This window comes from Lacerta agilis, chromosome 12 (genome assembly GCF_009819535.1).
Source record: "Lacerta agilis isolate rLacAgi1 chromosome 12, rLacAgi1.pri, whole genome shotgun sequence".
Classification (NCBI taxonomy): Eukaryota; Metazoa; Chordata; class Lepidosauria; order Squamata; family Lacertidae; genus Lacerta; species Lacerta agilis.
Genome location: NC_046323.1, coordinates 17,302,759 through 17,316,768, shown reverse-complemented (window position 1 = coordinate 17,316,768; position 14,010 = coordinate 17,302,759). Strand labels below are relative to the sequence as shown.

The window sequence follows — 14,010 nt, the reverse complement described above, 5'->3', positions numbered from 1 at the left end:
GGAGTTGTTTCCAAAATAGTGTAATATTGCACAGACTTGTATCTCCCGCCTTTTCAACCACAGAGAACACTTAAGTCGGCTAGCAATCAGGCAGGCAGTCGTAACATAACCAATAAAACACCAATCAGTAAAATTAAAATAAGAGGAGCAGCAGGCCAAACAAGACAAATAGTCAAGAGCAAATAATCAGTTTCTACTGAACTCCCAAATCATTATGAAATAGTAACTTCTTGACTTGATATTTAAAGATAGAAAAGGTGGGAGCCCAATATTTTCAGCACCAGGGCTGAGTCTTCAAATATGGGAAGAAAAGAAAGTATCTTGGATCATGTTCAGTTTTTCTCTCACCACTCAACCACTGAAACCTCCTCCATACCTTCAGTGGATGGTTGCCAGTATAAAGTGGGAATCCATAATCTTTTCACTACTAACACACACACACTTCCAGGTTTCCTCTTCTCAGTCCTGGCCTCTTTACCAGTTTACCAAGCATTGGCACTTTTTTTTTATCTCCATCTTAATGTACTTTACCGGAGCATTGGGGAATGAAATGCAGTGTGGAATTAAGCATTTCCTTCATCCAAGGTTCTCTTACCAACCGTCTCTTCAGTCCTAAGATCTTTGTCTGCAGCTACAACTAGTTTTCCACAATATCTGTGTAAGGCGCTGAGGGTTTGGAACACGGGGCTCTGTCACCAGGGCAGCTGTTGTGCCGATGGAATAATTAGACTGAATTCTTCTGCAATTTAGCAACACTCATATAATGCCCAGAGATGCTACTGCTGCTCTGAAGCCCATCTGGAATGGGTGGCCCAAGGAACCAGTAACTGTTGTCCCATGCTTAGTTTTTCAGGCTGAGCAGTCTTGAGTAGTCTGGTCCAACCTGGCCTGCTTTACTGGCTTTACCTGAATTTGACCCAGCTGTCCCTGACTATGCCCCTGCCTTACTCCAACCTCAACCTTACTTGTTTGGAAGTATGCCCTGCCCTTGGGCCCTTGAATGCTGATTTGCAAGGTCAGACTGGAGCAAGCAGATCAAAGCCGGAGGAAGAACGTAGCCCAAGGCAGGAGCAACAGATCTTGTGCTATAGTTCTGCCTATTTGGACCATGCCTTTGTTTCAGCATCTGCCAATTAATAGCAGCTCCCTGCTGGGCCTGACAATAAGTGGGCTGTGAGAAGCAGACAGAACTGGCAAATAGTAAAAGCATTTAATTGCATTTAACATTGAGGCTTTGAGGAGGAAAGTTGAGAAGCAAGAAAAACAGCAAGCATATTTAAAGGCATGTTTTATGCCAGTTACCGGTACTTTGCTTCTTTCAGTAATAACATGGATTGAAAAAAGACAGAAATAGAACATGACTACGGAACCTATGGATAAATCCCATCAAGCCCAAGCCCATGTCGGCAGTGCTCAAGGACTCTGAGAGTTGTAGTCTGGCAACATCTAAAGGGCTATAGGGTCCCAATCCCTGAATCAGAATGTTATATTTGGTATCTTTGAATCAATGTTTGAAATTCGCCAGGTGCGTTTTGCTATTGGTGTGGGTCCAGGTGTGACTATGTGGAGATTTCTAGGCACCAGGTTGGCGACCACAGTTTAAAAGCCTCTGCCTTATTCCATAATTAATTCCATTTCCATTTCCACTGTGTGTGTTTCTCCTTCTTGCATACTGGGACAAATGAATTGTCGCGAGAGCAAGCTACAGTCAGGAAATGTAGCTGAGATCATAGAATTGTAGCGCTGAAAGGGGACACCGAGATCATCTAACCCCCGGGTGAACAGACATTCCGCTGTGGCGACCGTAACCTAGATTTAAGGTGCCATTTGGCACCTAGCTTACATATCTGAGTTTTTAACAGTGCTTCGGAATGCCTACTCCAGGCGTCACCTTTAGTTGCCAAAAACATGTATGGTGGAGAATGTTGTTGTTGTTTTTAAAAAAGAATAAATAAATGTTGCTGCTTCCTTAAAATTAGGTAAGTGGGGTTTTCAACAAGACAGAGTCCGAAAAATGTGACTTATCCTATCTAATTCCTTTGCTCTCATTTGTGTGACTTCATTTTAAATTTCTCTCTACAATACCACTAGGTAGTTTTCCCGGTAATTATATCATGGAAAATCTGGAAAATTACTATCTTGACCGTCTGATGTTGAAGGACTATGCATTTGACTTCTTACTTTTTATATATGAAGTGGGGGGGGGGAGAGAACCATAGTTCAGTGGTAGAGCATCACCTTTGCACTAAAAAGGTCCCAGGTTCAGTTCCCAGTATCTCCAGGTAGTGCTGGAAAATATTCCCTGCCTGATAGCCTGGACTGTAAGGCAGCTTCCTGTGTTCCATTATTTCTTATTTACAGGGTCTTTCTTCTTTAAAAAGTGTGCTATGGCTGAGACACATCCATTTTTTTAGGCTGATAAAGAGTACAGTTAGCCACCTTTTTGGTTCAGTAACAATTAAACCTTCCCAGACAAGTTGTGATTGGTATTTCCATGGATGGCAGAAGTCCCTTTCATTATTAATTCTCTAGTTTATTTCTTATAGCAGTCTCAGCTGTGCTTTATTACTCAAAGGTTAATGCAAACTGAGAACTGGGTAAATTAAATTCCATTTGGCAGCTAGTTTCCTGATATAGACATTGTCAGATGCGAATTAATGGCAATGCTGTGTCTGTTTCAATTGTCTAAAAAGACCAGTTTTCCCTTTAAAATTAAAAAAAATGTTTTCTAACCCTTCCTTAAAAGATTTCATAATACAATAAGATCAGCATCCCACTTTATAAGGAAAGTATGCCATTTAGAAATCTGTGAAATGTTATCAGCTATTACAGAAAATTAATGCAGATACCATGACTAATGAACTGATACACTGCTTTAAACAGTAGTCATCATTCAGTTATGTGCAAGAAATCATGCACTTGGATATTTTATTGAAGGGAGCCTAAGGAATAACAGTTAAGAGGGTTTTATTAACTTTCAGCACACAAAATGAATAGTTGAGCATTGAACACGACATGATGCCATGTGATAATTGCATGCCTTGGTTATATTGCAAGGCATGGAACATAGCCAAAAGCCTTCATCTGTTCTGGATATAGTTATTTTTTACACTCTGCTTATAGAGTACATTATTGCAATAGTATTATTACAGTTGTAGCTGGTACTATTTCATAAGAAATGCCCTGAAAACATATTGCCATATCGTGGCTAAATTGAATCTTATCTCTTTCTGCTGAATAGTAGTGAGCAGCAGTTCACAACAAAACCACCATTAGTCTTGACTGACAATAATATCTGATATTATTCATTTATCACTGTGGACAACAAAGCTAGAGGCATATTGTAAATCTTTCAAATAGAAGAAGGTTTTACTTAGGAACAAAGTGAAATAATGATTTAGACATAAATATTTTATTCATCAATCTTGAATTATAGTAATTAAAAGAGGGGGGACAATTCTCCATTAATGTTAGCGTAGTATACATTGCAGCAGAAGATCCTGCTACTAATTACATACTAAATAAAAATATGGTATCAAGGTAGATTACACTTACTGATTACTGATTCATGTTTGTTTGTTTTTAAAGCATATTCCCCTCCACTTCCAGAAAGAGAATACAATTTTACAATGTTCATTAGCAAGAACCTTGTGCCTTGGATATCAGCAGAGAGTAAAGAGTGGTGGTAGCTGTACAAGCAGGGACCACAAAAATCAATAGCAAAATTACTGATAATTTTAGTAATTAGGACTACAGGTTGTTTAGAAGAGGAATTAAAATCAGCACATTCTGTTAGGAGGTTATTAGGGCTTGTTTTTTGCTTACTTAAAATAATAATGGTCAACTTTGTTCTGTTTAAAAAAAATATTGCAGTATTTTTGGCTGCTATGTAACTAGGTTCTCTGGGAGACTTTCAGCAGAGTTACTGCATTAAGACTGAAGCGGGGGGACGGGACACCCCTATATAATGAGGCTGCCTTTTGTCTGTCCTTCATCAGGAGCTCAGTTATGGGGCCATATTATAGCTCAACACTGCAGTGACAGTACTGTCCCAAGATTGTGCAAAAAGTTATGTGATTGAAACCTTGGATTTCCTGACCACATAAGCAGTGGTTCTGATTAGTCAGAACTGGAAAATAACCTTTTGTATATGTAAGCCACAATTGTTCTGCCAGTTGCCCAGAAAATGTTTAGTCATTCCCCAAAACATTTGTTGGCATGTTCAGTTGTGGGGTATTTGAGGGAGGATAAATACCCTAAAATCCTTTGCAACCCGTTTTGAAGCAGCAGCTACCACTTCCATATTGCGAGCTGCCTTCTACTTCCTTGCTAAGAGCACTTCCGCAGCCCTTAAGAAAGTCTGCGTCCATCAGGTTCTGCAGGCTGACACCTGCCAAAGAGATAAAATCTCTTGCAATCATTCTTGAGAGCAGCCAAAGCTACACGAAGCACTTATTGAGAGCAGTGAGAGATCGTGTTTCTTCGGCAGGCATCAGGGACGGTTATGGGGTGGGGCAGAGCAAGCCAGCGATATTTAAAAAACGAGGGCAACTTAAAAAAAGAGAGAACTACCAGTAAGCATCCCCTATGCTGAAGGCAGCATAAATTATTGGAGGGAGAGTGGGGGAGTTGGGTGCACGAATTCTTCACAGTTCATTAATAAGTAGTAAATGGAAAGGATCCTCTGGGTTGCAATGGAGGAAGTGTGTGGAGAAGGTCTTCCTTAATGAATTAATGAACTGATAACCTAATGAATTTCAGGATACACTAGTAATAATAATGAATGATAACTTTGACTTCAGACGTGTATACCTTTGCACTTTGGCCACCCCTGCTTTATCATGTGACCTCCGTAGGGTTGGCTGTGGGTCAATGTGGCCCTTAGGCTGAAAAGAGTTAGCATCCCTGGTTTAAACCATTGATCTTCAACTGCATACAGTACTTGGGTCTTGCCCGGATTTGACATGTGTTGCACCAATGACATACTGTTTTCTTCCTCTGAGGTTGTGTGGGATATCATTAAATTTATGTCCCTCCCTCCCAAAGGGGAGAGGGAATATTTTTCTATAGTGCTTGCATGAAAAGCACACTTTACAAAATTTCTCTTCAGTTTGAAATCTTAAAAATATAGGACACCTGCTTCCTTTGTATCTGGGGTTTTAAAAAAATGAATACATTGCAGTTTGGGATTGAGTGCAGGTTGTTGGTCGGAAAAGCTTGGAAGTAGACCAGGGTTTCCCATACTTGGGTCTCCAGCTGTTTTTGGACTACAATTCCCATCATCCCTAACCACTGATCCTGCTAGTTAGGGATGATGAGAGTTGTAGTCCAAAAACAACTGGAGACCCAAGTTTGTGTGAATCCTAAAGTAGACAGATGTTAGTTTTTCATAAGAACACTGTCCTTGCAAATGTCACCATATATTTTATAGGAATTGTTGTTGTTCAGTCGTTTAGTCGTCTCCAACTCTTCGTGACCCCATGGACCAGAGCACACCAGGCACTCCTGTCTTTCACTGCCTCCCGCAGTTTGGTCAGACTCAAGTTGATAGCTTCGAGAACACTGTCCAAACATCTTATCCTCTGTCGTCCCCTTCTCCTTGTGCCCTCAAACTTTCTCCTTGTGCCCTCAAACTTTCCCAACACCAGGGTCTTTTCCAGGGAGTCTTCTCTTCTCATGAGGTGGCCAAAGTATTGGGAGCCTCAGCTTCAGGATCTGTCCTTCCAGTGAGGAATAGGAATTACTATAACTAAATATGTTGTTGTTCAGTCGTTCAGTCGTGTCCGACTCTTCATGACCCCATGGACCAGAGCACGCCAGGCACCCCTATCCTCCACTGCCTCCCGCAGTTTGGCCAAACTCTTCGAGAACACTGTCCAACCATCTCATCTTCTGTTGTCCCCTTCTCCTTGTCCCCTCCATCTTTCCCAACATCAGGGTCTTTTCCAGGGAGTCTTCTCCTCTCATGAGGTGGCTATTGTGAATAGTATCAGAAGTGAAAGCATTCATCAGAAACACAGTGTAATTTAACTTGTGATACTACAGGTTCCCATCAGTCTCCAACTCCCATCAGCCACAGCCAGCATGGGTATTCATTGGTTTAAATGAGTAGAAAGGGACCCTGAGGGTCATCTAGCCCAACCCCATGCAATGCTGAAATCTCAACATGGGGTCCCCCATCCACTTTGAAACCATACTGGACCCTGCTTAGCATTGCAAATATGCCAGCAGTTTTCTTGCTGCACCTCCTGTATTTTGAATGATTTTCATTATTACAGACCAGACTCTCATTATTATAAAATAAAAATAAAGATGGTTTTTTTTAAAAGCAATGTGTTATGATTCATAGGGCTGTGGTTTTCATAGTTTGGCTGTATGTAATGAGTATAATGTGCATAGTTGTGGGGGGGGGTTAGCAACAAGTCATGCTGTTTCTTAAATTTTTGCCCTCAAAGTGTAAACTTGGGGAATGGAGAGACTTGATACTTAGACTGAAATTACCACATAATTGTGCGTGAGAGAGAGAATTTGCTGTTTTCTAAACTTACTTCTGTGTTTCCTTTACCTTTTATTACAAGAACATGAGTTTTAGATTTAAGTTGCGATAATCAGAAAAGAGTTTGTAAGGTGTTTATGGATTTGGTTTATCCACCTGTGTTTATTATAGACAACATCTTTCATAATTTAACTGGTCTGAGCATTCTTTCTTGAGCTTAGTTTCCACTTCTCAGTACATTATATAATAATTGTGGGATACTGTAGCCTTCTGTTGCTAGAATGATCTAGATATCTATTTTAAAACGTTGCTTGTCATGATGCCTGCCACCTGTGCTTATGTGCTGTGTACATTAGGAACATCTTAGTTGATAATATGTGTGTTAGAGAGAAATTATTTTTCTTCGTGTTTGTTTTTACTTTCAATACATAGTGTTGTAATTAAGGAATAAAGAAGTCATCTGTTACTGGAATGGCTTAGGTGTCCAGAAACAATGTTGTTTGTCATGGTGCCAAAGTTTTATGGTAGCATATCCTCCAAAATAATGTTATTACAATGCCACCTAGTGATAAGGTGAATGACAAGGTACATTAATAGAGAATGTCTTAACTGGTCTTTTTATTTTTATTTTTTAAAAAGGAAACAGAAATTGATAACGTGATTGACAATGTAAAGTAATACAGAATGTCTAACAACTGTTTCTGGGGGTGGGGAAACGTACTTTAGGGTACAGAAAATTACCTCATATACACAGTAAATTATAAACAGGTCCAAAAATGTGTTTTATTTCCAGTTCTAATCCACTTTGAAAACAATAGTTAAGAAAAGTATAACTGATGTGCTGCACAAGTGTTATTTTTCATTTATTAAATATGCTTTACTTTATTTTACAGTGCTGGACCTAAGGGAGACAACATTTATGAATGGAGATCAACTATACTTGGGCCTCCAGGTTCTGTGTATGAGGGAGGAGTTTTTTTCCTTGATATTACCTTCTCACCAGACTATCCCTTTAAACCACCTAAGGTAAGGGATGAGTAAAATTAATAATTTATACTGAAAAATAAGTAGTTTCAGAACCAATTTTGATACACGTGTAGAATTTTATTATGTACAAAAGCAAATATACAAAATACTTATAAAGGTACATGGCTGCTTTTAAAATTATATGGAGAAATGCTGGTAATGACCATTATGATCTGATGTCTGTCAGGTGATGTCAAAGACCCAGAATCCAATCTTACTAGACAGAATTGACAAATAATTCAAGAACAAACCTTGGTTATTGCTCATGGTTTGCCTTTCTTTCCTTCATTATAACTATTTTTAAAACATTAAGGCTGCAGTCCTATGCATCCCTGGGAGCAAGACCCAATGAACACATTGGAATTACTTACAAATAGACACATATAAGATTTCACTGTACTGTGTATATATTTTAAGGAAGTTCTCCAAGAAATAAAGTCAAAATCCATAGGTTTGTGCAAGTGATCAAAGATGGGGAATGTTTTAAAGTTTGGTTAGATTCTGGCATTTCTCCAAAATTTGGGGTGGAGGGGAATAAAACAAATGGCTTTCAAAAGTCTTTGCGATATTAGGGTTGTTGTGTATTAGACTTTACTTCTTTGTTGTTTTAAAAGCCTGCTATGTCAAATCCCATTTGAAGAAATTGTGGTGTTTCATGCAACTAGAGTTCACAAAGTCTGAGTTGACAATGTCATCTCTTGATTCTATAGAGAGACTGTCTGGAGCTGAGGATTTGTGAAAAAGTGTAAGTCTGTCCTAGACCACATGTCATGCAAGAACCTGAAGCTCACTCAGCATCTAGGATATACAAAACTATGCCTTTCAGGATAGTTAAAACTATTTCTCCCTCCCCCCACCCCACCGCCCCATTTTAATTTAATCTGCATTCAGTTTTGCACTATTCATATTGAATTGTATTGTTTATATTAAATTATGTAAATACTCATTCAGACAAGCAATTTCCAGCATATGTTAAGACATAATAAACATCAAATACTAAAAAATAATTTTTAAAAATGTGCATTATAGAGCACTACAATTAACAGGTAAGTGGGGCATTCCCTAAAACAACATCCACTATAAAAAAAATACAATGAACATTTCACATTTTTGGACAACATTATTAACAACTCATCAAAATATCTTCTGAAACATCAAAAATGAAACATCACAAATGAAAGTCATCTATGAAAAAATAAAATAAAGATGCCACATTTTGAAACAATGTAATTAGCAACCAATTGAATGAAAAATAAAACCACTCTTTCCAACCCACCATATGTGCAATCCATCATAAAGTTAAGCAAGCCAATCCAATTAAATTCCCAGCCCCCTATACAACCATAAACGCAACTTAATGTAACTACATCTAAAAGTGCATTCCACTCAGTTCCTCTCAAGCATACTCTTATATAAGATACTCAAACATCAGTCTTCTAACACAACCTCCGAACCGCTCTGCAACTACCCCATAATTCAGTCTCATATCCTCAACCAACGACCCACTCACATGCCTACACCATGAGACCCAGACAAATATATACTGACATACAAAGCAAGCAGCAATACACAAATAAAAAACATATTACAGTATATGGGATTATATTATATTTCCTTCTTGGTTCTTATTATAATGTTTATATTCAGCCAGCTCCCATGAAACATCATGGTGGTGTACAATAATGTATGCAACTGGCACAATGGCTGTTAACCAGAAGGCTGGTGGTTTGAGCCCACCCAGGGATAGCTGTGGGCAGGATTCTTGCATTGCAGGGGGTTGGACTAGATGACCCTTGGGGTCCCTACAATTCTATGATTCTATCGAAGTACCATAAAAACAATACAAAATAATCGTTAAGTTGACTGGCTAATCAATAAAGTTTCTGGCGAACCAGAGCAGTGCACGAAAACACCATTTACCATCCCGCCGGAGCGGTACTTGTTTATCTACTTGCACTTTGACATGCTTTCGAATTGCTAGGTTGGCAGGAGCAGAGACCAAGCAACAGGAGCTCCCCCAGTCATGGAGATTCGAACCGCCGACCTTCTGATCGGCAAGCCCTAAGCTCTGTGGTTTAGACCACAGCGCCACACATGTCCCTCTTGATTTTTTATAAATAGCAGCATATATTTGATATCTACTCAATTGTTTTTCCCCCCAGGTCACATTCCGGACAAGAATTTATCATTGTAATATTAACAGTCAAGGTGTGATTTGCTTGGATATTTTAAAAGACAACTGGAGTCCAGCATTAACCATATCTAAAGTCCTTCTTTCCATCTGCTCACTTCTTACAGACTGCAACCCTGGTAAGACTTCTGCGCTGTATTGTATATAGCTGGATGGTGATTTAACAGATTTACATCTTCAGATATCCATGAAAAGCCACTACAGTGATTTAGATTAGTAAATGGTTAACCAAAAGTACCTGTGTTGCAAATAATGAATGCAATTTAGGCTGAGCGCATTCATAGAGTTGAGCCTTTTGCCTAGCCCTGCTACTGTGTTTTTAACAAAAAAAAAACTGGCATGCAGAAATTGAGCGTGCTGGGAAAAACTTTTCCTGCTTAATTGTTACATTTCAGGCTTCTGTTAAAGTGCAGGGGGGGGAGTGGCATCCCTATTCATTTAGTGTCAGCTGTCAAAAATATTAATAGATGGAGTAGTTTGTCTGTTTTGCTATCTATACTGAAATCTATTTAAGTCAGGAACTTATTTTTATTTGCAATAATGAGTACTTCATACGTTTTGATGGTAAAGATAGCAGCTATTGATTTTTCTATCTAGTGTTGGGAAATCACCGACAAATCAGTTGAATTGCTTTTCGCACTGAAAAGATTTTCTGCTGATTCAGCCACCCTGGAGTTTAATTCTTTCTCTTAATTTAATACCATGGCTCAAACATTGTTTGGCACTAGGGAACAAGCTCAGGGGTTGCACACTGTCCTTAATTTCTTCCTCCCTTTGTGCATTCTACTTAAATAGTTAATTTTTGATTTGCAGCAAAACATAAGTTTAATGATGCATTGATGATCTGCAGCACACCAGAATCAACCCTGGTTTACAATCCTGGTTTAGCAGGGTGTGCACAAACCATAGTTTATCGTTTGGGATACAAGGTCAAGTTGTGGTTTGCTGCAAATGAGAAAGTTACTAACTATAAACAGAGCTCATGCAGGGAGGAGTGAGCATCCAAGCCAGGGGTTCCACCATCATGTAATGTGAACTAACCCAGTTTCTCAATCCTTAATTTATGTTTACACTGCTCATAGGAAGTGATGGAATTAATACTCTATGGCTGGTGTGAGCTTGGTTTGTCTGACTACTTAATGCCAAGTTCATACAAAATGCTTTCTTCAAATTTTTCCTTTCTTGCCTGGATCATTTCTTTCTTTATAACAATTGTGCATTCATGGGATGGTGTTTCCTCTTTAAAACCAAAAGAGGATTCATATAGGGACTTTTAAGGGAGAACTCACGTTGGCATGATGGATATTTTTTTTATTTTTTTAAAAAATCTTTTTCTGGCAGTGCTGTTTTCTGGCTTTAGGCCCATTTCTTTTAGACCCAGTATAGGTCTGGTGCAATTTTAACAAATTGTCAGATTAGTCATGCTTTGTAATCTGATTTTGAACATGGAGAAGCAAATTGACTACCTTTTTTCTTTCAGTGGGGGAACTGCTTTCAGAATACCCCAGGCACATCTCAGAGAAACACACACACACACACACACACTGTTCTCTGTTCTCTGTCAGCTGGAAGCAATTTTCAGTGCCCTCTGTCTTCCCTTCATCTTAGCCTGCCGCAGCCCACTTTAAAGGCAGAAACCTGGCGGGGGCCCTGCAATGATAGGGAACCTTGTACCCTTTGTTCACTACTCATCTAATGGGCAGAAGCAGATCAGGTCAAATGGAAAGGCAACAGTGAGTGCTTCCACAAAAATATAAATACAAAACATGCAGGTTTTCCCTCACGAAGGGGGGGGGGGCGCATTTATCAGTTACCCAGTAGGCTTGGAATTATGCAAATCTTCATCAGAACAACAAATAGTAATAAGAATGGCAGCTAATTAACCTCCAGCCGTATGCAGTGATTAAACTGAGTTTGACGCACAGCTGCAGCTTCATTGGCAAGCACCACTGCTCTTCTCAAGCAAGCCGTGCCGAGGAAATGAAAAAGAGGTATTTGCTCCTGAAACTTCTGGCGTTCTTGCAGTAATCTGCAAAAGATGTAGAGGAGAAGATCTTCCCTCTCTGGCTTTACATCGCCAACCTTTTATTTCTGATCACTCAAGGCAGGCACGTGCTTGTGCCTTTTAAACAAGCGTTGTGAGATTTGACTTGTAAACTGTGTCAGCACCATCAGGGAGCAAATTGTAGTTAACTGCTTTCTGATTCTTGCTAGCAACTCGGTGGATTTATTGCTGTGTGTTTGTTTGTTTGTTTATTCATTTATTTTATTAGCTTTATATACAAACCATCAGGGCGGTTCACAGAATAAAATACAGGATAAAAACAAGGAAATAAGTAAAACAAAACAGCAAAACAATAACACACCCACCCCTTTCTACCTTGGTGGAAGAAATAAATGGAGTAGTTGTGATCGAGGAATAAAAAAATTATAAAATGATAGCATCTGCATTATTAATATTGTTAATTGTTGTTATTAATAATGTTGTTGTTGTTAATTTGAAAAAAGTGACACCATGAGAATGAGATACCTTGTCTTCGGTCCCATATACAGTTTTGCATGGGAATGAAAGGTGCATGCATGAAGTTTGCTGGTATTGTAGCCTTCAGATTTTGCATTGTTGAAAATGGCAAAAAGGGTAAGGGAGCCTTGGGGTGGGGGGAGACACTGGATTCGCATTGGGACAGGTAGAGTGGATGTTTTGCTCCTAAACCCACCAAACTGCGCACTCGCCATTTGATGGTAAAGAGGCGAGGCGCTGAGGTCTCCATGAAACCACGAGTCACTCCTGCATCCAAATGAAGGCTGTCTCATTTATCTGCCCATCAGAAATGCAAGTAGGATTGGGTCATATCATATATTATTTATTGTAGTTAGTGTACTATAAGTGTGCATAGCACTTTGCAAAGTAACATAGAAGGTGATAGTTCCTGCAAACTACATGTAACATGGAGTATCGTGATTAGAACACCCTTCAGAAGCAGGGGGGTCTGTTTGGTTTCTGTCTGTGGGACAGATGACAGTCCTTCTCAGTCAGTGTTATTCCTTTATTCTAGCATTTGGATCTGGCATCATGGTTGCTGTTGCTTTTGCATTGTGGCCAGAGTGAACAATTCACTTAGAGCATGCCAATTGGTTGACTGGTTTTCTCCCTTTGCAGCTGACCCCCTCGTTGGAAGTATTGCTACTCAGTATATGACAAACAGAGCAGAGCATGACAGAATGGCCAGACAGTGGACCAAGAGATACGCTACATAGGAATCTGCTGTGGAACATGCTGGACCTGTGCAAGCACATTCACCAAGTGCATCAATAGCCCTCCCCTTCTTATTTTTATTACGTTTGGAAGCATTTTGTGACAAAGTTGATTGCCCTTTTCCCTCCCCCCTTTATTTTTATTCTTTTATTTTATTTTATTTTTCTGTTCAACTTGAAAACTGTATCTTTAAAATATAGATTGGGAATTTGGGGTTACAGTGCAAGGAATGTTGGAGCTGTAATAGTATAGAGCTTTGTCACAAAGCTTTGTATTAATGTATTTTTTTTTCTTTGTTGTGTCTTTGGGGAAAAAAACCAAGCAAACAAACTCAGAACTATATATTGTTTCTACTTAAATGTAGTGTTTAGGGTTATTTTTTTGTACGGAAGTCTTTAATGGTGGGTGCATGTTACTGGGAACCGGTTTTGTATTAAAAAAAAAAGCATAAAACTTAAGAATCACTGTGCATTACTAAGACTGTGTTTTAACACCAGCCTGCTCTTTTCCCAAACACTAGGCTGCTGGGTTGAACCAGATGATACGTATTTTGATTTTACTTAAAAGAAAAGTGCTTGTAAATTTCTTAGGGACCTGCCACTTTTGACTGTGGATCAGTTGATGTACACTTGTATTATTAAAGCACTCAATAAAAAAACAAAACACTGTGGCTGATAACATGCACTTCTTGTAACGTTCCTTGTGCAGTGGACCCAGGTCAGCTCCGCATGTTTCTGAACTTGCATAAAACTAAAGAATCTACAGTTGCTTTCAGTTCCGAGTTGTTCTTTTTTCCCTAAGGGCCAGCTCCAGTATGCTATTTGCAGATCAATTGCCACGGGAAAAGGGTAGCACAATGATACTGTTAACACATCCAGTTTTAATGTCCTTTGTATCATCATCTCCAGGATGAAATTGGCAGGGTTAAAATCCGAGATGTCTCCACTGCCCTACAATACCCAGTTCACAAGAAGCAATTCCAATAGCTATGTAAAAGGCAGTCGCTGTTGACATACTCCCTGGTTTTATCTGGGATGGCGT

The 14,010-nt window shown here is 39.3% G+C and overlaps 1 protein-coding gene across 2 annotated transcripts in view; it reads left to right on the top strand.

Moving 5' to 3' along the window:
• Nucleotides 1-13,736, top strand: part of LOC117056079 (ubiquitin-conjugating enzyme E2 E2) — a 115,870-nt gene extending 102,134 nt beyond the window's left edge. For both annotated transcript variants that reach the window (XM_033166144.1, XM_033166143.1), the window contains 3 exons: nt 7,390-7,522; nt 9,685-9,832; nt 12,874-13,736. In XM_033166144.1, the coding sequence (XP_033022035.1) occupies nt 7,390-7,522; nt 9,685-9,832; nt 12,874-12,971 (379 nt within the window). In that variant the 3' untranslated portion in view covers nt 12,972-13,736. The remainder of the gene's footprint in view (nt 1-7,389; nt 7,523-9,684; nt 9,833-12,873) is intronic.
• Nucleotides 13,737-14,010: the final 274 nt, after the last annotated feature.